Here is a 24000-nt window from a genome sequence, read left to right on the forward strand (position 1 = left end):
CATCTCAGATTGCAGCCCAAATAAATGCTTCACAGAGTTCAAGTAACAGACACATCTCAACATCAACTGTTCAGAGGAGACTGCTTGAATCAGGCCTTCATGGTCGAATTACTGCAAATAAACCACTACTAAAGGACACCAATAAGAAGAAGAGACTTTCTTGGTCCAAGAAACACGAGCGAACATTAGACCGGTACAATTTGTGCTTTGGTCTGATGAGTCCAAATTTGCGATTTTTGGTTCCCACCTCCATGTCTTTGTGAGACGCAGTCTGGGTGAACAGATGATCCCTGCATTTGTGGTTCCCACCATGAAGCATGGAGGAGGGGGTGTGATGGTGTGGGGGTGCTTTGCTGGTGACACTGTCTCTGATTTATTTAAAATTCAAAACACACCTCCAGGCTGTGTAAGGGCTATTTGACCAAGAAGGAGAGTGATAGAGTGCTGCGTCAGATGACCTGGTCTCCACAATCACCTGTCCTCAACCCAATTGAGATGGTTTGGGATGAGTTGGAGTGAAGAAAAAGCAGCCAACAAGTGCTCAGTATATGTGGGAACTCCTTCAAGACTGTTGAAAAAGCATTCCGAATGAAACTGGTTAAGAGAAATCCAAGAGTGTGCAAAGCTGCCATCAAGGCAAAGGGTGGCTATGTTGAAGAATCTAAAATATATTGCTGTTTTTTTTTATTTTTAATACATTTGCAAAAATGTCTAAAACCCTGTTTTTGCTGTGTCATTATGGGGTATTGTGTGTAGATTGCTGAGTATTTTTGTTTTATTTAATCCATTTGAGTTTAAGTCTGTAACGTAAAAAATGTGGAAAACGTCAAGGGGTCTGAATACTTTCCAACGTCACTGTATATCCACGCCCCCACTGCCGTCCCGTCCCCCTGTTTGGGAACCACTGGCCTAGTTGACCGTGGGTCTCTCTCAACGTTTTCAAACTTTTACACGTAGATTGACCATGATGAACACCATTCGGCGGGTCTCTCCTGTATTGTTACGGAACAACGTTATCAAACTTTTACACGTAGATTGACCATGATGAACACTATTTGTAACCCCTCTTTCTTGTCCTGTTCCGTGTAGGATCCGTCCCCAGATGGTGAAGGAGAAGATCGAGGGCTGTCACGTGTGTACACTTGTAACCCCCGGGGAACCCCAGGTGTTGCTGGGTAAAGACAAGGCCTTCACGTACGACTTTGTGTTCGACATCAACTCGGCACAGAAACAGATCTATGCTGCTTGCGTCCACAAACTCATCGAGGGCTGCTTCGATGGATATAACGCTACTGTGTTCGCCTACGGACAGGTACCGTGAGAAACAGAGACAGATATGAACACACAACTCCATCAAGGCCTTGAGGACCACCATGTTTAACCTCTGCATTACCTGTGGATACACTCTGAATACATAAACCTAGTGAATGCATCCATACAAGGACAGATGCTAATAATTATGTCTATTTCAAAGAAGGGTCTATTTCAGTGTTTCCCAAACTCAGTCCTGGGGACCCCAAAAGTCTAGTACATGTATTGGTTTTTGCCCGAGCACTTACACAACTGATTCAAATAATTAACTCATCATTAAGCTCGGGTAAAAACCAATACATGTACCCTTTTGGGGTCCCCAGGACTGAGTTTGGGAAACACGGGTCTATTTGTAATCACGGTAATGTGGTTATTTTTCTCTATTAAACTTATGGTACAAACACACAGAGAAATCTGACTTATCACAGTAGGAATCTGTTCCTACAAAATACATACATTACCATTTAAAAGTTTGGACACCGACTCATTCAGGGGATTTTCTTTATTTTTTACTGCTTTCTACATTGTAGAATAATAGTGAAGACATCAAAACTATGAAATAACACATATGGAATCATGTACTAACCAAAAAAGGGTTAAACACCACAAAATATATTTGTTATATTTGAGATTCTTCAAAGTAGCCTCTGCCTTGATGACAGCTTTGCACACTCTGTTTCCAGACGGGCTCAGGGAAGACGTACACCATGGGGACGGGGTTCGATGTGCAGGAGGAGGAGGAGGAGCGGGGCATTGTTCCACGGGCTGTTCACCATCTGTTCCTGGGCATCCAGGAGAGGAAGACACAGGCCCGGCACCAGGGCACACACCCTCCTGAGTTTAAAGTCAGTGCACAGTTCCTGGAGGTACGAACACACATACACAGACACACACACACACAGACACACACACACACACACACACACACACACACACACACACACACACACACACACACACACACACACACACACACACACACACACACACACACAGAGACACACACACACACACACACACACACACACACACACACACACACACACACACACACACACACACACACACACACACACACACAGAGACACACACACACACACACACACACGCACACAGACACACACACACACACACACACACACACACACAGAGACACACACACACACACACACACACAGACACACACACACACACACACACACACACACACACACACACACACACACACACACACACAGAGACACACACACAGACACACACACACACACACACACACACACACACACACACACACACACACACACACACACACACAGAGACACACACACACACACACACACACACTTACACACACACAGAGACACACACACACAGACACACACACATACACACACACACACACACACACACACACACACACACACACACACACACACACACAGACACACACACACACCCATACGTACACTATGTCATTGCCATAGTAACAGTTGGGCCACCCATCCAGTCCCCTGTGAAAGGTGGCAGAGGAGATGAAAGCGGTCTATAATAACATCTTGTCCTCCAGGGATGCATTGTCTGTTGTCATTGGTCATTCTTGGCTTTGATTGATTGGCTGTGTGTGAGGCCTGTGTTAACCTGAACTAGATGTGAGGGGCAAGCACTGATCAGCCCTGGTGATGCTACAGGAAGTGACATTGTGATGACAGACTAACAGGAAACCCAGTGGATAACCCAGTGGATGAAGGGTTCTGGTGCCTGACGGATGTTAGTCGTTAGCTGTGATATTACCCAGAATGAGAACCCCGACTCTCTCACACTCACACACACACACACACACACACACACACACACACACACACACACACACATAGAAGTGTGGGAGACATGAGCTGATATGTTTTAAAGACTTTAACTGGCTGTGTGGCAAGAGGTGCCTGGTACACAGAGTGTTTCTCTGCTTACTGTCTCAGCCTTCTCTGTGTGTGTCTGAAGAATCATCAGGGAAATTGTCATATCATTGGTATGCCTGTTGAATGTATTGTATGAGGTGTTGTGGGATAATGTTATCGTGTGTTGTGTGTGTGGGGGGGGTGTGTCATGGTGTGTGTTTGTCAGCCTGTCAGCTAGGCCTATATTCTGTTTTCTCTCAGGCGATCGGACTACAGTAATAGACAGCTAATGTAACCTGATTCACTTACAGATGGCTATCTCTGCTAAAATCCTCTCTATCTCCATCTCGTTTTCTCTGTCTATCCTTTTCTGTCACTCTCTCTCTCCCCCTGTCTCTCTCCCCCTGTCTCTCTCCCCCTGTCTCTCTCCCTCTCTCCTTTCTCTCTCCCCCTGTCTCTCTCTCCTGTCTCTCTCCCCCTGTCTCTCTCCCTCTCTCCTTTCTCTCTCCCACTCTCTCTCTCCCTCTGTCTCTCTCCCCATGTCTCTCTCCCCCTGTCTCTCTCTCCTGTCTCTCTCCCCCTGTCTCTCTCCCTCTCTCCTTTCTCTCTCCCCTGTCTCTCTCCCACTGTCTCTCTCCCCCTGTCTCTCTCCCTCTCTCATTTCTCTCTCTCTCCCCCTGTCTCTCTCCCCCTGTCTCTCTCCCTCTCTCCTTTCTCTCTCCCCTGTCTCTCTCCCACTGTCTCTCTCCCCCTGTCTCTCTCCCTCTCTCCTTTCTCTCTCCCCTGTCTCTCTCCCCCTGTCTCTCTCCCCCTGTCTCTCTCCTTTCTCTCTCCTTTCTCTCTCCCCCTGTTTATCTCCCCCTCTCTCTCACTCTCTCCTTTCTCTCTCTCCCCCTGTCTCTCTCCCCTGTCTCTCTCCCCTGTCTCTCCCCTGTCTCTCTCCCTCTATCCTTATCTATTTCTCTTCCTCTCTCCTTTCTCTCTTCCTCTCTCCCCCTCTCTCATTATTTCAGCTGTAGGTCATTGGATTATCAGTATGGACGATAAACAGACATTGATCAGGCTAGGGTTAAAGAGAGTGTGTGTATGTGTGTCTGTGTGTGTGTGTGTGTGCTGAGCTGTCTCTTGACCTCTCCTGACCTTTAACCCTATTGCTTCCTGGAGGTCAGAGGTTATGTGCTATAGCCTGATCTTTGCCCTTTCATCACTCTCTGTTTGTGTGTATGTATTAATGTATGTGTGTATTAATGTGTGTGTGTGTATTCATGTGTGTGTGTGTATGCATTGTGTGTGTGTGTGTGTATGTATTCATGTGTGTGTGTTAATGTTAATGTGTGTGTGTGTGTGTGTGTTAATGTGTGTGTGTGTGTGTGTATTAATGTGTGTGTGTGTGTTAATGTGTGTGTGTGTGTTAATGTGTGTATTTCTTCAACATCACATCTAATGTTTTCTCTTGCCATGCACCTGGGGAAGAACCTTCTGGAGTGCCTTATCCATCCCTGGCAGTCCTCTGGACTCGTGACATTTGGTCATGTGGGTGGTGACCAAACACTTTCCACCTCCAGGCAGAGAAAAACTCCTCTATTGGGTTGAGGAAGGGTGAATATGCAGGCAGGTACAAAACCATAACTCTGTGATGTGCTGCAAACCAATCTGTGACAGCTGCAGAGTGGTGAAAAGCAACGTTATCGCAAACTATGACAAAAACTTGGGGGTTTCTTACTGGCTCCCCCTGTTCTGCTGGCACTAGCTGAGCATAGAGCTGTTCTAGGAAAGCTATAAGCCTTTCTGTGTTGTATGGGCCAATGAGTGGTGTGTTGAGAAGCAAACCATCATTGGCCATTGCAGCACACATGGTGATATTTCCCCCCTTTGGCCTGGAACCTCCACAGTGGCCCTTTGACCTATAACATTCCTTCCTCTGCGCCGTGTTTTGGCAAGGTTAAATCCAGCTTCATCGATAAATACAAATGAATGTGGTCTTTCCAGTGCTTCCACCTCCATTACTCTCTGAAAAACAGTAAGTGCACAGTTTTACTGTAGAAATGCTAGTGTGTTTTTTTACTGTAAATACTTTGTATAGCTGTGTATGTAACCTCAGACATCTTACCTGGACATATTGGTATCTTTGCTCTTTTACCCGTTCACTGTTTCTCTCGAACGGTACAGTGTATAACTGTTTCATTGTAACTTGGTGTTTCTTTAGGACTTGAGCAATAGTTGTTGTGCTGACAGAATTAACATTTTCAAATATATCATTATCAGCCAGCACTCTATCTTGAATCTCCCGCAGTTTTATTGCATTGTTGACATCAAACTTACTGTAATATATATCTGTGTAAATATTCTATAATTGCAATACAAAATAGATTCCTGTAATGTTTTCATTTACTGTAAGGATGTAACTCTCACCTGTTTGCATGATGGAAAATTCGCATTACAGATGCCACTGTGGATCGTTGCAGATTGGGTTGCACCCTCAACCCTGCCTCTCTCAATGAGAGACCATGGTTCACGACATGGTCTATAAGTGTATCCCTTATTTCATCTGAAATAACAGCTCTTTGTCTTCTTTGTCTTCCTCCACGCATCCGCCCTCTCCCTGCCACCCTTCTCCAACCACGAACCCATCTTCCTTGTTCCATTTCCAAAATGAGTCTTTCTGAGCTCTACCTACAGTGCCTTGCGAAAGTATTCGGCCCCCTTGAACTTTGCGACCTTTTGCCACATTTCAAGCTTCAAACATAAAGATATAAAACTGTATTTTTTTGTGAAGAATCAACAACAAGTGGGACACAATCATGAAGTGGAACGACATTTATTGGATATTTCAAACTTTTTTAACAAATCAAAAACTGAAAAATTGGGCGTGCAAAATTATTCAGCCCCTTTACTTTCAGTGCAGCAAACTCTCTCCAGAAGTTCAGTGAGGATCTCTGAATGATCCAATGTTGACCTAAATGACTAATGATGATAAATACAATCCACCTGTGTGTAATCAAGTCTCTGTATAAATGCACCTGCACTGTGATAGTCTCAGAGGTCCGTTAAAAGCGCAGAGAGCATCATGAAGAACAAGGAACACACCAGGCAGGTCCGAGATACTGTTGTGAAGAAGTTTAAAGCCGGATTTGGATACAAAAATATTTCCCAAGCTTTAAACATCCCAAGGAGCACTGTGCAAGCGATAATATTGAAATGGAAGGAATATCAGACCACTGCAAATCTACCAAGACCTGGCCGTCCCTCTAAACTTTCAGCTCATACAAGGAGAAGACTGATCAGAGATGCAGCCAAGAGGCCCATGATCACTCTGGATGAACTGCAGAGATCTACAGCTGAGGTGGGAGACTCTGTCCATAGGACAACAATCAGTCGTATATTGCACAAATCTGGCCTTTATGGAAGAGTGGCAAGAAGAAAGCCATTTCTTAAAGATATCCAAAAAAAGTGTTGTTTAAAGTTTGCCACAAGCCACCTGGGAGACACACCAAACATGTGGAAGAAGGTGCTCTGGTCAGATGAAACCAAAATTGAACTTTTTGGCAACAATGCAAAACGTTATGTTTGGCGTAAAAGCAACACAGCTGAACACACCATCCCCACTGTCAAACATGGTGGTGGCAGCATCATTGTTTGGGCCTGCTTTTCTTCAGCAGGGACAGGGAAGATGGTTAAAATTGATGGGAAGATGGATGGAGCCAAATACAGGACCATTCTGGAAGAAAACCTGATGGAGTCTGCAAAAGACCTGAGACTGGGACGGAGATTTGTCTTCCAACAAGACAATGATCCAAAACATAAAGCAAAATCTACAATGGAATGGTTCAAAAATAAACATATCCAAGTGTTAGAATGGCCAAGTCAAAGTCCAGACCTGAATCCAATCGAGAATCTGTGGAAAGAACTGAAAACTGCTGTTCACAAATGCTCTCCATCCAACCTCACTGAGCTCGAGCTGTTTTGCAAGGAGGAATGGGAAAAAATGTCAGTCTCTCGATGTGCAAAACTGATAGAGGCATACCCCAAGCGACTTACTGCTGTAATCGCAGCAAAAGGTGGCGCTACAAAGTATTAACTTAAGGGGGCTGAATAATTTTGCACGCCCAATTTTTCAGTTTTTGATTTGTTAAAAAAGTTTAAATATCCAATAAATGTCGTTCCACTTCATGATTGTGTCCGACTTGTTGTTGATTCTTCACAAAAAAATACAGTTTTATATCTTTATGTTTGAAGCCTGAAATGTGGCAAAAGGTCGCAAAGTTCAAGGGGGCCGAATACTTTCGCAAGGCACTGTATATATACTGTAATATGTGTGTGTGTTCACTAACAAGTCTAAAACAAGACACTTGCTTAGCCTTTCAGCTGAAATTGCAATCAGCAGTGTTTGAAAGGCACAAGGCTGGAATCTATTCCGTTTTGAATGTGTGGTTCACAGTTTTGACAGCAGTGTGTTAGCATTTGAACAAAGTGCTGTAAATCCACAGTGTTGTGCAGGTTGTGGTTAAAGTCATGGGATAAGTGTGTAGAGTTTTGAAAACTGTGTTCAAGCAATGAAAAACGAACTAGAGTTTGGTCCACATGAACTGCTGCTGTGCAGACTGTAGTTAGAGTTTTGCACATGTGACTCCAGTTGTGTCCACTGGCGTTTAGCAATCGAAAAAAACTGTAATGTCTGTGTGTGTTAATGTGTGTGTGTGTTAATGTGTGTGTGTGTGTGTTAATGTGTGTCTGTTTTAATGTGTGTGTGTGTTAATGTCTGTCTGTGTTAATGTGTGTGTGTGTTAATGTGTGTGTGTATGTATTCATGTGTGTGTGTATGTATTAATGTGTGTGTGTGTGTTAATGTGTGTGTGTGTGTTAATGTGTGTGTGTGTTAATGTCTGCGTGAGTGTTCCTGAGGTTGGACGAGCAGTTTAGGCTGCCAACCTGGAACCCCAGTATGTTCCCTCCTATGTTCCCTCCATCTTTCTCCTAGCTCATTTCTGTCTCTTGCAAGAAAAACTTTTTTTCTTAAATGTCTGTGTGTGTGTTCTCCAGCTGTATAACGAGGAGATCCTAGATCTGTTTGACGGAGCCAGAGACCCAGACTGTAAGAACAGGAAGTCTAATATTAAGATCCACGAGGACGGCAGCGGCTCCATCTACACCAGCGGAGTCACCTCACGACTCGTCAACTCTGAGGAAGAGGTGTGTGTGTGTGTACAGCACTAACAATTAGTATGTGTGTGTGTGTGTACAGCACTAACAATTAGTGTGTGTGTGTGTGTGTACAGCACTAACAATTAGTATGTGTGTGAGTCAGTTTTGACGGTGTGGTGTTTTCTAGCTGTTAGAATGTCTGAAGTTGGGAGCGTTGTCCCGGACAACGGCCAGCACCCAGATGAATGCTTCCAGTTCCAGGTCTCACGCCATCTTCACCATCAACCTCTGTCAGATGAGAGTCTGCCAACAAACTGAGGTAGGGAGGGAGGGAGGGAGGGAGGGGGGAGAGAGGGAGGGGGAAGTAGCCATCTTCACCATCAACCTCTGTCAGATGAGAGTCTGCCAACAAACTGAGGTAGGGAGGGAGGGGGGGAGGGAGGGAGAGAGGGAGGGAGGGAGGGAGGGAGGGAGGGAGGGAGGGAGGGAGGGGGGAAGTAGGGAGGGAGGGAGGGAGGGAGGGAAGGAGAGAGGAGGTAGGGAGAGAGGAGGGAAGGAAGGAGAGAGGAGGTAGGGAGAGAGGAGGTAGGGAGAGAGGAGGGAAGGAAGGAGAGAGGAGGGGAGGAAGAGAAGAGGGAAGGGGGTGAGGGAGGGAGTGATGGATGTATTGACTGAGGGAGAGACAGAAAGAGACAAAGTAGAGGTAGAAGAGGGTAAAAGACGAGTGAAAAGCTGAAAGATGAACGTATCAGAGTAAAGTCAGAACAGTTATAAAACATGGTGATAACTGTTGTCACTGTATTCTCTCTCTCTCTTTCTCTTTCTCTTTCTCTCTCTCTCTCCTCTCTCTCTCTCTCTCTCTTTCTCTCTCTCTCTCTCTCTCTCTGTCTCTCTCTCTCTCTCTCTCTCTCCCCAGGAGAATGGAGGAGTGAATGCAGAGCTGAACGGAGAGGTGAACGGAGGAGTGAACGCAGAGCTGAACGGTGTAGGAGGAGGAGATGGAGGGTCTATAGCCAAGCCTGAATACGAGACCCTGATGGCCAAGTTTCACTTTGTGGACTTGGCTGGATCAGAGAGACTGAAACGCACCGGAGCGACAGGAGAGAGGGCACGAGAGGGCATATCCATCAACTGTGGACTGGTGAGGAGCTACGTGATGATGATGATGTGTGTTTTAACTGGTGCTGAGAAACGTGATCATGATGGTGTGTGTGTGTGTGTGTGTGTGTGTGTGTGTGTGTGTGTGTGTGTTCTAGCTGGCCTTGGGGAATGTGATCAGTGCTCTGGGGGACCAGGCTAAGAAAGGAGGCCATGTTCCATACAGAGACTCTAAACTCACACGTCTTCTACAGGACTCACTGGGAGGAAACAGGTAACACACACACACACACACATCGACACACACAGGCCTGTGCCTCACCAGTCTTTATAACGTCTGTTATGTTTTCCCTCTCCTCCCCAGTCGTACGGTGATGATAGCATGTGTGAGTCCATCTGACCGGGACTTCATGGAGACCCTGAACACACTGAAGTATGCTAATAGAGCCAGGAACATCAAGAACAAGGTGATGGTGAACCAGGACAAGACCAGTCAGCAGATATCTGCCCTCAGGGCTGAGATCGCCAGGCTACAGATGGAACTGATGGAGTATAAAGGGGTGAGGAGGGAGGGAGGGAGGGAGGGAGGGAGGGTGGAGGGAGGGAGGAAGGAAGGAAGGAAGGAAGGAAGGAAGGAAGGAAGGAAGGAAGGAAGGAAGGAAGGAAAATGGGATAGAGGGAGGGAGGGATCCGAGTCAGAGACTAATGGAGCAGGTGATTGGCTGAAAGGAAGTTGTCTCCCCTGTGATTGGCTGCAGTAAAGTAGTCTGATTTATGATTGGCTGAGGTGTTGGCGTCCAGTGAGTACAAAAATAAAATGGAAAATGGGAATTTTTACCAACAAAATGCTTGAAGTGATATAAACATCAATATCCTGTTTGTTGATTGGATGAATTGGCATTGTTCTTTCTGTATGTTCATTGGCTGAGATAATATCTTCCTGTATGTGTATGGCCTCCTCCCCAGGGTAAGCGTGTGATGGGTGAGGATGGCTTGGAGGGCTTCAGTGATCTGTTCCAGGAAAACTCAATGTTACAGAGAGAAAACGACACGCAACGCATGAGAGTCAAAGCTATGCAGGAGACCATCGACCACCTCAACACACGCGTCACCACACTCCTCGCCAACAACGTCAGCACGCTCCTCGCCAAGTCAGGTAAGACCAAGAGAGACAACGCACACACTGTCCAATGGTCGTTGAAGATTGTAGCTGTCTGAAAACGTTACTCAGATTCGTGTTTCCCCCGTCCTTCTTCACTTCATTTCTACACCTCCCTCTCAAAGCTCATTGGAGGAGAGGATCCAAGGTCCCTCCCTCACTCCTTCTCCTCCGATGAGCTTTGAGAGGAAATGAGGTAACAAGGATTTGACAGCTAGTAACATTTTCTGACACAGACCATTGCATGTAGTTAAGAAGTGTTAACCGCTTATGTCTCACTGTGAACTCTGACCTTCTGACCTCTAGGTGAGGGCAACGAGGAGATTGGTGCGCTGATCCAGAACTACATCAGAGAGGTTGAGGAGCTGAGGTAAGAGTCTGTTAGGGGTTATAACTCTTATAACTCCACTGGGACTATAATGAACTTTACACTGAGTGGGTCTGACTCTAAAGCCACTGTTTCTTGGGGACTGGAACGCACGACATCATTATGGAGGTCAAAGGGCGAAGCAATTCACAGAGTTTCTGTTTCGTTGTTACTGTACTTCAGTTCATAGTTTCGTTGTTGTTGTTCTACACTGAACAAAAATATAAACTTAACAATTTAAAATATTTCACTGTGTTACAGTTCAACGAAATCAGTCAAGTGAAATAAATACATTTGGTCCAAATCTATTGATTTCACATTACTGGGAATACAGATATGCATCTGTTGGTCACAGATACCTTTAAAAAGGTTGGATCAGAAAACCAGTATCTGCTTTGACTACCATTTGCCTCATGCAGCACGACACATCTCCTTCACATAGAGTTGATCAGGCTGTTGATTGTGGCCTGTGGAATGTTGTCCCACTCCTCTTCTATGGCTGCGTGAAGTTGCTGGATATTGGCGGGAACTGGAACACGCTGTCGTACGCGTGGACCCAGAGCATCCCAAACATGCTCAATGGGTGACATGTCTGAGTATGCAGGCCATGGAAGAACTGGGACATTTTCAGCATCCAGGAATTGTGTACAGATCCTTGCGACATGGGGCTGTGCACTATCATGCTGAAACATGAGGTGATGGAGACGGTAACTGTAAAGTTTGACTAATGACATCTGTTTGTCTTTATCTCTCCCTTTCTCTTGCTCTTTATCTCTCTCTCTCTCTCTCTCCTTTTCTCTCCCCACCCTCCTCTTCCCCCTCTCTTCCCCTCCTCTCAGATCCAAGCTCCTGGAGAGCGAGGCAATGAACGAGTGTCTTCGTCGCAGTGTGACCCGTCTCTCTTCCCGCTCGCCGTTCCCTTCTTCCTCCCATAGCTCCACCCTCGGGCCACACCCCTTAGGCTCCTCTCCCCATTCCCTGTCAATGGAGGCGGAGATGACGGACGTGATTCGCCGAGCCAAGATGGACATTGAGAGGCTGAAGAAGAAGGAGAGGAGACAGAGGAGGATGAGGTGAGAGGACGAGAATAGGGGAGGGAGAGGAGAAGAGAAGAGACTACTGTTGACAGCATTAGAGGGAACAGGATTGGGCTCAATCCCATTTCTATTCAGCTAGTAAATGGGATTGGAATGGGGCCAGGGTGGTAGTGTAGGGTAGTGATTAGTGCTGCTGCGGTGACCGTATTACCGCCACATCGGCGGTCAAGAGTCATGAAGGCAGTCAAATTCCACTTGACCTTTTAGTCACGGTAATTAGGCTTCTCCAAGCTCTGATGCTGCTGATGGTCATTAGTAGTCTACCAAACTTGCTAACTGCCTGGTACTTAACTTAGCACTCTATTGTCCCTCTAATCACTCTGACATCAATGCAAATGTGATGGAAAATCTATTCAAACACTTCATGAGAGCCCATGAGCTCATGTTGCGCAACATTTCTACAGGCTATGCAATTGCAGGAGAAAATAGAGTGATGGCCTCTACTAAAAATAGGAGGATCAGCTTTCTATAGGCTAGGCCTACTATATTTATTTCTCAACTTTCCTATTATTAAGCACATTGCTTATCTTTACAACAGGAGTATAGCCTACCTGGCTGGCATGAAAATTAACCACAGAAAAAGCGTCCACCATTCACTATTTAAGAGCATAGATGACATTTTTTCCCCTGTTGACCTTGTTTTGAGATAGGTGAATGATAATGATCCATTCTAAATCAAAACTAATTTCAGACATATAATATTTTGTATATGTAAAGACAAGATTAAATCAAGAATAGTCTGATCGGTGACAATAGTAGCCTATCACTTGTGAATGATGCCCAGCATAAGAAACAATGCCTTTTTTTTGCAACTTTTTCCAATCATAGTCACACACCTCATGTAGCCTAGCCCATAGGCCTATATGTTTTAATAAGGTTAGTATCACACCTCATGTAGCCTAGTCCATAGGCCTATATGTTTTAATAAGGTTAGTATCACACCTCATGTAGCCTAGTCCATAGGCCTATATGTTTTAATAAGGTTAGTATCACACCTCATGTAGCCTAGTCCATAGGCCTATATGTTTTAATAAGGTTAGTATCACACCTCATGTAGCCTAGCCCATAATCCTATATGTTTTAATAAGGTTAGTATCACACCTCATGTAGCCTAGTCCATAGGTCTATATGTTTTAATATGGTTTGTATCACATCTAAAGTGGCCAAATAATTTCTTAAAATGAAGGACATTAATCGGCTTTACAAGGGGTGTAAAGCCTAACTGGAATACATACTTATGCAGTGCGTGAGTCTCAAGTTCGGGGAAGAAAATGTTCAGCATAAAAATGCACCTTTATAATAAAAGCATTACATGCATAATTGCATTTGCAGTCACTTTTGATAATGGCGTTTTCTGCGAATGGAACATTCGGCCTAATAGTTTATCAACATTTTAAGCTAAATGTTCTGATCTGTTGCGTCAGGCACATAAAGTAAAAACGTTTTTGTGATGCTAGTGGTTGTATTAATTTGGGATCTATCGCATCCCACAACTGTCTCAGACTATGTTTGGAATATTTATTCCTCGAACAGAATAGAATAGGTTGACTTTGTACTATGGGGGATAGTAGATTGACATAGGCTAGTGCTTTTGCTGTTCATTAGGTCTACTCATCTTGTTGGTTGACAAAAAATTAATGTGGACAGTGCTTCCAATATCTTTAATATACAACTCGGGAATTGGTTAAGGATGCACGCAGTTGCATCCCCGATGTGTCTGTCTTCACTTGTAGCCTGTGAGAAAGACCTGATCACGTGAAGGAGCGTGCAACATTCAGGGAGAAGCCACTGGCCGCACTAGGCATGGATTGTTTGAGGGTGCATTACGGCCACACAAAGGGAATGCCGCCGTGAAAATTACAGGCATTATCAAGTGCTTGTCAAATTGTGAATGAGTGACTGATATATTGTCTACAACCTGCGTAAAAAAAACAAAGCAGAACACATGCCTTTCAAACTACTTTTTCCTAATCATCATTAGTCTCATCATGCAGCCTTACAATGTATTAACAATCAAAACATATAGCCCAATGTTTGTAGAACAACTAAAGTTACATGAATAACTCTAAATTAAGCATATCGGAAGTACCTATTTCTTTGTTAAACGCTCAACACAGATTAGATGTATGTGAGCACCTCAAATTGTTTTGAGAAAATATCCTTTTTATTTTATTATTATTATTTTAATTTTATTCAGCTTTGTTCTATTGTATTCTTCATACTATAAAATTAATATAAAATAATGCCACGGAATTCTAACCAAATCTTGTTTGCTAAATGAATGTAGCCCACAGCCATTTGGCATAGTCAGATCAGGACATAACATAAGGACAACTCAGAGTATGCTATTCTGTTCTTCTGAAATAGACTACATTTTCTTCACCATGTTTCTTTAGACCTGTAAAATAAATAATGGATTTATTGTGAAGGTGTAGGCTATATTACATGGATTTATTGTGAAGGTGTAGTCTATATTACATGGATTTATTGTGAAGGTGTAGTCTATATTACATGGATTTATTGTGAAGGTGTAGGCTATATTACATGGATTTATTGTGAAGGTGTAGTCTATATTACATGGATTTATTGTGAAGGTGTAGTCTATATTACATGGATTTATTGTGAAGGTGTAGGCTATATTACATGGATTTATTGTGAAGGTGTAGGCTATATTACATGGATTTATTGTGAAGGTGTAGTCTATATTATGGATTTATTGTGAAGGTGTTGTCACGCCCTGACCATAGTTTACTTTGTATTTTCTATGTTTTGATTGGTCAGGGTGTGATCTGAGTGGGCATTCTATGTTTCATGTCTTGTTTGTCTATTTCTATGTTCAGCCTGATATGGTTCTCAGTCAGAGGCAGGTGTTCGTCATGGTCTCTGATTGGGAACCATATTTAGGTAGCCTGGGTTTCACTGTGTGTTGGTGGGTGATTGTTCCTGTCTATGTGTTTTTCACCAGATAGGCTGTTTAGGTTTTCGTTACGTCCGTTTTGTTTTGTAGTATTGTATTGGAGATTCGTGTTTCGTATTATTAATAAACATGGATCGTAAACCACACGCTGCATTTTGGTCCGACTCTCCTTCTCATAAAGAAAACCGTTACAGAATCACCCACCACCAACGGACCAAGCAGCGTGTCAACAGGCAGCAACAGCAGCGTAAGGAGGAATGGACATGGGAGGACGTTTTGGATGGCAAGGGCTGTTACACTTGGGAGGAGATACTGGCTGGAAGAGATCGCCTCCCATGGGAACAGGTGGAGGCACTTAGGAGAGCTGAGGCAGCCGGAGAGAGGAGCCGGCGATATGAGGGAACACGGCTGGCAAGGAAGCCCGAGAGGCAGCCCCAAAAATTTCTTGGGGGGGGGCTAACAGGGAGTATGGCTACGCCAGGTAGGAGACCTGGGCAGACTCCCTGTGCTTACCGGGGGGCTAGAGAGACCGGACAGGCACCGTGTTATGCAGTGGTGCGCACGGTGTCTCCAGTGCGGGTGCATAGCCCGGTGCGGTATATTCCAGCTCCGCGTGTCTGCCGGGCTAGATTGAGCGTCGAGCCTAATGCCATGAAGCCGGCTCTACGCAGCTGGTCCCCAGTGCGTCTCCTTGGGCCGGCTTACATGGCACCAGCCTTGCGCTCGGTGTCTCCGGTTCGCCTGCATAGCCCAGTGCGGGCTATTCCACCTCGCCGCACTGGCAGGGCGACCGTGAGCATTCAACCAGGTAAGGTTGGGCAGGCTCGGTGCTCAAGAGCTCCAGTGCGCCTGCACGGTCCGGTTTTTCCAGTACCACCTCCACACCCCAGCCCTCCGGTAGCAGCTCCCCGCACCAGGCTTCCTGTGCGTGTCCTCGGCCCAGTACCACCAGTGCCAGCACCACGCATCAGGCCTACAGTGCGCCTCGCCTGTCCAGCGCTGTCGGAGCCCTCCTCTCCAGCGCTGTCGGAGTCTCCCGCCTGTTTAGCGCTGTTAGAGCCTTCCTTCTCTACAGCGCTGCCGGAGTCTCCCGCCTGTTCAGAACTGCCAGTTAGCATAGAGCTGCCAGTTAGCATAGAGCTGCCAGTTAGCATAGAGCTGCCAGTTAGCATAGAGCTGCCAGTTAGCATAGAGCTGCCAGTCTGCATAGAGCTGCCAGTTAGCATAGAGCTGCCAGTCTGCAAGGAGCTGCCAGTCTGCAAGGAGCTGCCAGTCTGCAAGGAGCCGCCAGAGCTGCCTGTCTGCAGGATGCCGCCAAAGCTGCCAGTCTGCAAGGAGCCGCCAGAGCTGCCAGTCTGCAAGGAGCCGCCAGAGCTGCCAGTCTGCAAGGAGCCGCCAGAGCTGCCAGTCTGCAAGGAGCCGCCAGAGCCGCCAGTTAGCATGGAGCAGCCAGGGCCGCCAGTCAGCATGGAGCAGCCAGGGCCGCCAGTCAGCATGGAGCAGCCAGGGCCGCCAGTCAGCATGGAGCAGCCAGTCAGCATGGAGCAGCCAGTCAGCATGGAGCAGCCAGAGCAGCCAGTCAGCATGGAGCAGCCAGAGCTGCCAGTCAGCATGGAGCAGCCAGTCAGCATGGAGCAGCCAGAGCTGCCAGTCAGCATGGAGCATCCAGTCAGCATGGAGCAGCCAGAGCTGCCAGTCAGCATGGAGCAGCCAGAGCTGTCAGTCAGCATGGAGCAGCCAGTCAGCATGGAGCAGCCAGAGCTGCCAGTCGACCAGACTCTTCCAGATCTGCCAGTCGACCAGACTCTTCCAGATCTGCCAGTCGACCAGACTCTTCCAGATCTGCCAGTCGACCAGACTCTTCCAGATCTGCCAGTCGACCAGACTCTTCCAGATCTGCCAGTCGTCCAGACTCTTCCAGATCTGCCAGTCGTCCAGACTCTTCCAGATCTGCCAGTCGTCCAGACTCTCTCAGATCTGCCAGTCGACCAGATTCTCCCAGATCCGCCAGTCGACCAGATTCTCCCAGATCCGCCAGTCGACCAGATTCTTCCAGATCTGCCAGTCGACCAGGATCTGCCAGTCAGCCAGGATCTGCCGAAACCACCAGCCAGCCAGGATCTGGTAGATTCATCAACCTGCCTGAGCTTCCTCTCAGTGCTGAGCTTCTTCTCAGTGCTGAGCTTCCTCTCAGTGCTGAGCTACCCATCTGTCCCGAGTTACCTCTGTCCCGAGCTGTCCCTCTGTCCCATGTTATCATTGTGGTGGGTAACCTATTTAGGGACGTTTAGGAGGGGGATTAAAACTGTCATGGAGTGGGGTCCACGTCCAGCGCCAGAGCCGCCACCGCGGACAGATGCCCACCCAGACCCTCCCCTATAGGTTCAGGTTTTGCGGCCGGAGTCCGCACCTTGGGGGGGGGGTACTGTCACGCCCTGACCATAGTTTACTTTGTATTTTCTATGTTTTGATTGGTCAGGGTGTGATCTGAGTGGGCATTCTATGTTTCATGTCTTGTTTGTCTATTTCTATGTTCAGCCTGATATGGTTCTCAGTCAGAGGCAGGTGTTCGTCATGGTCTCTGATTGGGAACCATATTTAGGTAGCCTGGGTTTCACTGTGTGTTGGTGGGTGATTGTTCCTGTCTATGTGTTTTTCACCAGATAGGCTGTTTAGGTTTTCGTTACGTCCGTTTTGTTTTGTAGTATTGTATTGGAGATTCGTGTTTCGTATTATTAATAAACATGGATCGTAAACCACACGCTGCATTTTGGTCCGACTCTCCTTCTCATAAAGAAAACCGTTACAGGTGTAGTCTATATTACATGGATTTATTGTGAAGGTGTAGGCTATATTACATGGATTTATTGTGAAGGTGTAGTCTATATTACATGGATTTATTGTGAAGGTGTAGTCTATATTACATGGATTTATTGTGAAGGTGTAGGCTATATTACATGGATTTATTGTGAAGGTGTAGTCTATATTACATGGATTTATTGTGAAGGTGTAGGCTATATTACATGGATTTATTGTGAAGGTGTAGGCTATATTACATGGATTTATTGTGAAGGTGTAGGCTATATTACATGGATTTATTCGATTTTTTAAATGATGTTCCAAAAGGTCTGCATCAGTGGCTTGTAGGGTATATGTGGAAGCCAGGAGATGCTTAACTTCTCTGGGATATGTGGGACGGTAGCGTACCACCTCGCCAGCAGCCAGTGAAATTGCAGGGCGCCAAATTAAAAACAACAGAAATCCCATAATTATATTACACACCATTTTAAAGATAAACTTATTGTAAATCCAACCACAGTGTCCGATTTCAAATAGGCTTTACGGCGAAAGCACACCAAATGATTATGTTTGGTTAGCACCTAGTCATAGAAAACCATACAGCCATTTTCCAGCCAAGGAGAGGGCTCACAAAAGTCAGAAATAACGATTAAATTAATCACTAACCTTTGATGATCTTCATCAGATGGCACTCACAGGACTTCATGTTACACAATAAATGTGTGTTTTGTTCGATAAAGTTAATCTTTATGTCCAAAAACCTCATTTGAAAATTGGTGTGTCATGTTCAGAAATGCATTGTCTCAAACAAACATCTGGTGAAAGTGCAGAGAGCCACATCAAATTACAGAAATACTCATAATAAACATTGATAAAAGATACAAGTGTTATGCATGGAATTATAGATAAACTTCTCCTTAACCTCTTGGATCTCTAGGGGCGTTATTTCATTTTTGGAAAAAAAACGTTCCCGTTTTAAGCGCAATATTTTGTCACGAAAAGATGCTCGACTATGCATATTATTGACCGTTTTGGAAAGAAAACACTCTGAAGTTTCAGAATCTGCAAAGATATTGTCTGTAAGTGCCCCAGAACTCATTCTACAGGCGAAACCAAGATGATACGTCAACCAGGAAATGAGCAGAATCTCTGAAGCTCTGTTTTCCATTGTCTCCTTATATGGCTGTGATTGCGCAAGGAATGAGCCTACACTTTCTGTCGTTTCCCCAAGGCGTTTGCAGCATTGTGACGTATTTGTAGGCATATCATTGGAAGATTGACCATAAGAGACTACATTTTCCGCCTGGTGTCCCTGCGTCGAAATTGGAGCGTAAAGCCAGGTGCAATTATTTTTCCATTTGAGAGCAAGGAGAAACCAGGCCTCCACGAAGGATATATCATTGAAGAGATATGTGGAAAAACACCTTGAGGATTGATTCTAAACCACGTTTGCCATGTTTCAGTCGATATTATGGAGTTAATTTGGAAAAAAGTTCGCGTTTTGAGGGCTGAATTTTCGTATTTTTTTTTTTATTATTTTTTTTTTTTGGTAGCCAAATGTGATGTACAAAACGGAGCTATTTCTAATACACAAAGAATCTTTTTGGAAAAACTGAGCATCTGCTATCTAACTGAGAGTCTCCTCATTGAAAACATCAGAAGTTCTTCAAAGGTAAGTTATTTTATTTGAAGGCTTTACTTGTTTTTGTGATAGTTGTCTGCTAAATGCTAAAGCTAATGCTAACGCTAAATGCTACGCTAGCTAGCTACTGTTACACAAATTATTGTTTTCCTATGGTTGAAAAGCATATTTTGAAAATCTGAGATGACAGTGTTGTTAACAAAAGGCTAAGCTTGAGAGAGCATATTTATTTCATTTCATTTGCGATTTTCATGAATAGTTAACGTTGCGTTATGGTAATGAGCTTAGGTCTATAAATAGAATCCCGGATCCGGGTTTGGTCGTCGCAACAGGTTAATGCAACCGCTGTGTCAGATTTCAAAAAGGCTTTACGGCGAAAGCACACCTTGCGATTATGTTAGGTCAGCACCTAGCCACAGAAAAACATACAGCCATTTTCCAAAGAAGGAGAGGTGTCAGAAATGTTAGAAATAGCGTTATAAATATTCACTTACCTTTGATGATCTTGATCGGAATGCACTCCCAGTAATCCACGATCCACAATAAATGTTTGTTTTGTTCGAAAAAGTCCATCATCTATGTCCAAATACCTTCTTTTTGTTTGCACGTTTAGCCCAGTAATCCAAATGCTCAATGCGAGATCACTTAGTTCCAATGAAAAGTTTAAAAAGTTCTATTACAGTTCGTAGAACATGTCAAACGGTGTATAGAATCAATCTTTAGGATGTTTTTGTCATAAATCTTCAATAATGTTTCAACCGGACAATTCCTTTGTCTTTAGAAATGAAAAGGAACGCAGCTAACTCTCACGGGCGTGCGCCTGACTGAGCACATGGCCTTCTGGCAGACCCATGACTCAATCAGCTCTCATTCGCTCCCCCTTCACAGTAGAAGCCTGGAACAAGGTTCTAAAGACTGTTGACATCTAGTGGAAGCCTTAGGAAGTGCAATATGACCCCATAGACACTGTATATTGGATAGGCAAGGACTTGAAAACCTACAAACCTCAGATTTCCCACTTCTTGGTTGGATTTTTCTCAGGTTTTTGCCTGCCATATGAGTTCTGTTATACTCACAGACATCATTCAAACAGTTTTAGAAACTTCAGAGTGTTTTCTATCCAAATCTAATAATTATATACATATTCTAGCCTTTAGGCCTGAGTAGCAGGCAGTTTGCTCTGGGCACCTTATTATCCAAGCTACTCAATACTGCCCCCCAATCCCAAAGAAGTTAATGTGTTTATGTTAATTAACGGTCAATTACAGAGAGACCGACAGTTATTTGCTTGACAATCAACGGCTGATGAAATTTCGTGACTGCCACAGCCCTAGTGGTGATGTTGGAACTGAGTCAAGCAACTCTTACTCTCTGACTACTGCCATGTAATGAGAGAGGTACTCACTCTGACTACTGCCATGTAATGAGAGAGGTACTCACTCTGACTACTGTGATGTAATGAGAGAGGTACTCACTCTGACTACTGCGATGTCATGAGAGAGGTACTCACCCTGACTACTGCCATGCAATGAGAGAGGTACTCACTCTGACTACTGCAATGTCATGAGAGAGGTACTCACTCTGACTACTGCCATGCAATGAGAGAGGTACTCACTCTGACTACTGCCATGTCATGAGAGAGGTACTCACGGACTACTGCCATGTAATGAGAGAGGTACTCTCTGACTACTGCCATGTAATGAGAGAGGTACTCATTGACTACTGTCATACAATGAGAGAGGCACTCATTCTGACTACTGCCAAGTCATGAGAGAGGTACTCACTCTGACTACTGCCATGTAATGAGAGAGGTACTCACTCTGACTACTGCCATGTAATGAGAGAGGTACTCACTCTGACTACTGCCATGTAATGAGAGAGGTACTCACTGACTACTGCGATGTCATGAGAGAGGTACTCACTCTGACTACTGCCATGCAATGAGAGAGGTACTCACCCTGACTACTGCCATGTAATGAGAGAGGTACTCACTCTGACTACTGCCATGTAATGAGAGAGGTACGCACCCTGACTACTACCATGTAATGAGAGAGGTACTCACTCTGACTACTGCCATGTAATGAGAGAGGTACTCACTCTGACTACTGCCATGTAATGAGAGAGGTACTCACTCTGACTAATGCCATGTAATGAGAGAGGTACTCACTATGTCTACTACGATGTCATGAGAGAGGTACTCACTCTGACTACTGCCATGTAATGAGAGAGGTACTCACTCTGACTACTGCCATGTAATGAGAGAGGTACTCACTCTGACTACTGCCATGTAATGAGAGAGGTACTCACTCTGACTACTGCGATGTGATGAGAGAGAAGAGCGGGGACAAAGTGACAGGTTAAAACAGGCTAATTCACTTCTAATCAGGGAGAGAGGGAGGGGAAGATGGAGAGAGTTCTCTGCTAATAACTGTGTTCTCCATATCCACTTGGCAACAGTCCCAAAATAAAATGGGTGATTGTTGGTTGAGTCCCAAATCAAATCAGAGGCCCATACAGGTTTAATACATGGTCATTCATATTAGTAATAGATTCATATGGTGATGGGGCAAATAACTAACGCTGCTTATTGGGTCACAGCTGTTATGAGCGGTGCCTTCTGTGTGTGTCCCAGTCTGACGCCTGGTCATATATTCTACTTACAGCCCAGAGAAAGAGAAGGGGTTTAAGAAACAAGTGAAGCTTCCCTCTCATGAGAACGGACAGGACGGACAGGACGGACAGGACGGACAGAATGGACAGGACGGACAGAACGGACAGATGGACTCTGAAGAGAACTACACAGAGGACGGACAGATGGACTCTGAAGAGAACTACACAGAGGACGGGATGTCCGCTCTGCAGGAGGAGGAGAGTGGGTGTGATGAGGAGGAGGAGAGGGATGAAGATGAGTTTGACAGTGATGAGAGTCTGGTGGACTCAGACTCTGACTCTGATGAGAAAGGTGAGTGAAAGATAACTATGACACTTCCCAGAGAGTGGTAGAAATGTCCCCAATTCTAAATCAACCCTTCTGCACTTGTGTACTGCAGATGGGGGCAGGATTGAATAGGTTTCATCATTAACCTAATGAAAGTACCATATTGTCCTCTGTTTGGCTGTATGCTACAGTATTTCCTAGGTAGCAACTGAAATCCCCAACTGCCCCACTCTATTATAAAATGTCTGTCTGATAGCCACAGTTTTCACCTTTCACCTCTTGACCCTTGACCTCTCTGTGCCCTCTGACCTCTTACCCCTGCAGCTAACTTCCAGGCGGATCTGGCAGACCTGACGTGTGAGATTGAGATCAAGCAGAAGTTGATCGATGAGCTGGAGAACAGTCAGAAGAGACTGCTGCAACTCAAACTACAGTACGAAGAGAAACTCATCCTGCTGCAGAACAAGATCAGAGACACACAGCTGGAGAGAGACAGAGTACTACACAACCTCAGTGAGTTATGGGTAATGTAGGCACGCAGTCACAGAGACACACAGCTGGAGAGACAGAGTACTACACAACCTCAGTGAGTTATGGGTAATGTAGGCACGCAGTCACAGAGACACACAGCTGGAGAGACAGAGTACTACACAACCTCAGTGAGTTATGGGTAATGTAGGCATGCAGTCACAGAGACACAGCTGGAGAGAGAGAGTACTACACAACCTCAGTGAGTTATGGGTAATGTAGGCACACAGAGTGTACTGTACATACTGCCCAACATCAGTGAGTGATTGTAAGCGGGGATGTGAGATCTTCATTGATGTCTTGTTGTAAGGGAAGACACAGCTGTAGCACAACATAGATACAGGTAAATGTCCAAATAAAGGAAACACCAACATTTGTATTTATTATGGATCCCCATTCACTAGCAGCTACTCTTCCTGGAGTTTATTATGGATCCCCATTCACTAGCAGCTACTCTTCCTGGGGTTTATTATGGATCCCCATTCACTAGCAGCTACTCTTCCTGGGGTTTATTATGGATCCCCATTCACTAGCAGCTACTCTTCCTGGGGTTTATTATGGATCCCCATTCACTAGCAGCTACTCTTCCTGGGGTTTATTATGGATCCCCATTCACTAGCAGCTACTCTTCCTGGGGTTTATTATGGATCCCCATTCACTAGCAGCTACTCTTCCTGGGGTTTATTATGGATCCCCATTCACTAGCAGCTTCTCTTCCTGGGGTTTATTATGGATCCCCATTCACTAGCAGCTACTCTTCCTGGGGTTTATTATGGATCCCCATTCACTAGCAGATACTCTTCCTGGGGTTTATTATGGATCCCCATTCACTAGCAGCTACTCTTCCTGGGGTTTATTATGGATCCCCATTCACTAGCAGCTACTCTTCCTGGAGTTTATTATGGATCCCCATTCACTAGCAGCTACTCTTCCTGGGGTTTATTATGGATCCCCATTCACTAGCAGCTACTCTTCCTGGGGTTTATTATGGATCCCCATTCACTAGCAGCTACTCTACCTGGGGTTTATTATGGATCCCCATTCACTAGCAGCTACTCTTCCTGGGGTTTATTATGGATCCCCATTCACTAGCAGCTACTCTTCCTGGGG

The 24000-nt window shown here is 45.2% G+C and overlaps 1 protein-coding gene across 1 annotated transcript in view; it reads left to right on the plus strand.

Moving 5' to 3' along the window:
• LOC139371420 (kinesin-like protein KIF21B) overlaps positions 1 to 24000 on the plus strand; it is a 159124-nt gene that overhangs the window by 63825 nt on the left and 71299 nt on the right. The window contains exons 2-13 of the mRNA XM_071111820.1: positions 1090 to 1312; positions 1995 to 2177; positions 8244 to 8393; positions 8533 to 8664; positions 9262 to 9486; positions 9602 to 9717; positions 9808 to 10003; positions 10410 to 10599; positions 10909 to 10972; positions 11809 to 12042; positions 22088 to 22386; positions 22687 to 22875. Of these exons, the coding sequence (XP_070967921.1) occupies positions 1090 to 1312; positions 1995 to 2177; positions 8244 to 8393; positions 8533 to 8664; positions 9262 to 9486; positions 9602 to 9717; positions 9808 to 10003; positions 10410 to 10599; positions 10909 to 10972; positions 11809 to 12042; positions 22088 to 22386; positions 22687 to 22875 (2201 nt within the window). The remainder of the gene's footprint in view (positions 1 to 1089; positions 1313 to 1994; positions 2178 to 8243; positions 8394 to 8532; positions 8665 to 9261; positions 9487 to 9601; positions 9718 to 9807; positions 10004 to 10409; positions 10600 to 10908; positions 10973 to 11808; positions 12043 to 22087; positions 22387 to 22686; positions 22876 to 24000) is intronic.

Source organism: Oncorhynchus clarkii, chromosome 17 (assembly GCF_045791955.1).
Source record: "Oncorhynchus clarkii lewisi isolate Uvic-CL-2024 chromosome 17, UVic_Ocla_1.0, whole genome shotgun sequence".
Lineage (NCBI taxonomy): Eukaryota > Metazoa > Chordata > Actinopteri > Salmoniformes > Salmonidae > Oncorhynchus > Oncorhynchus clarkii.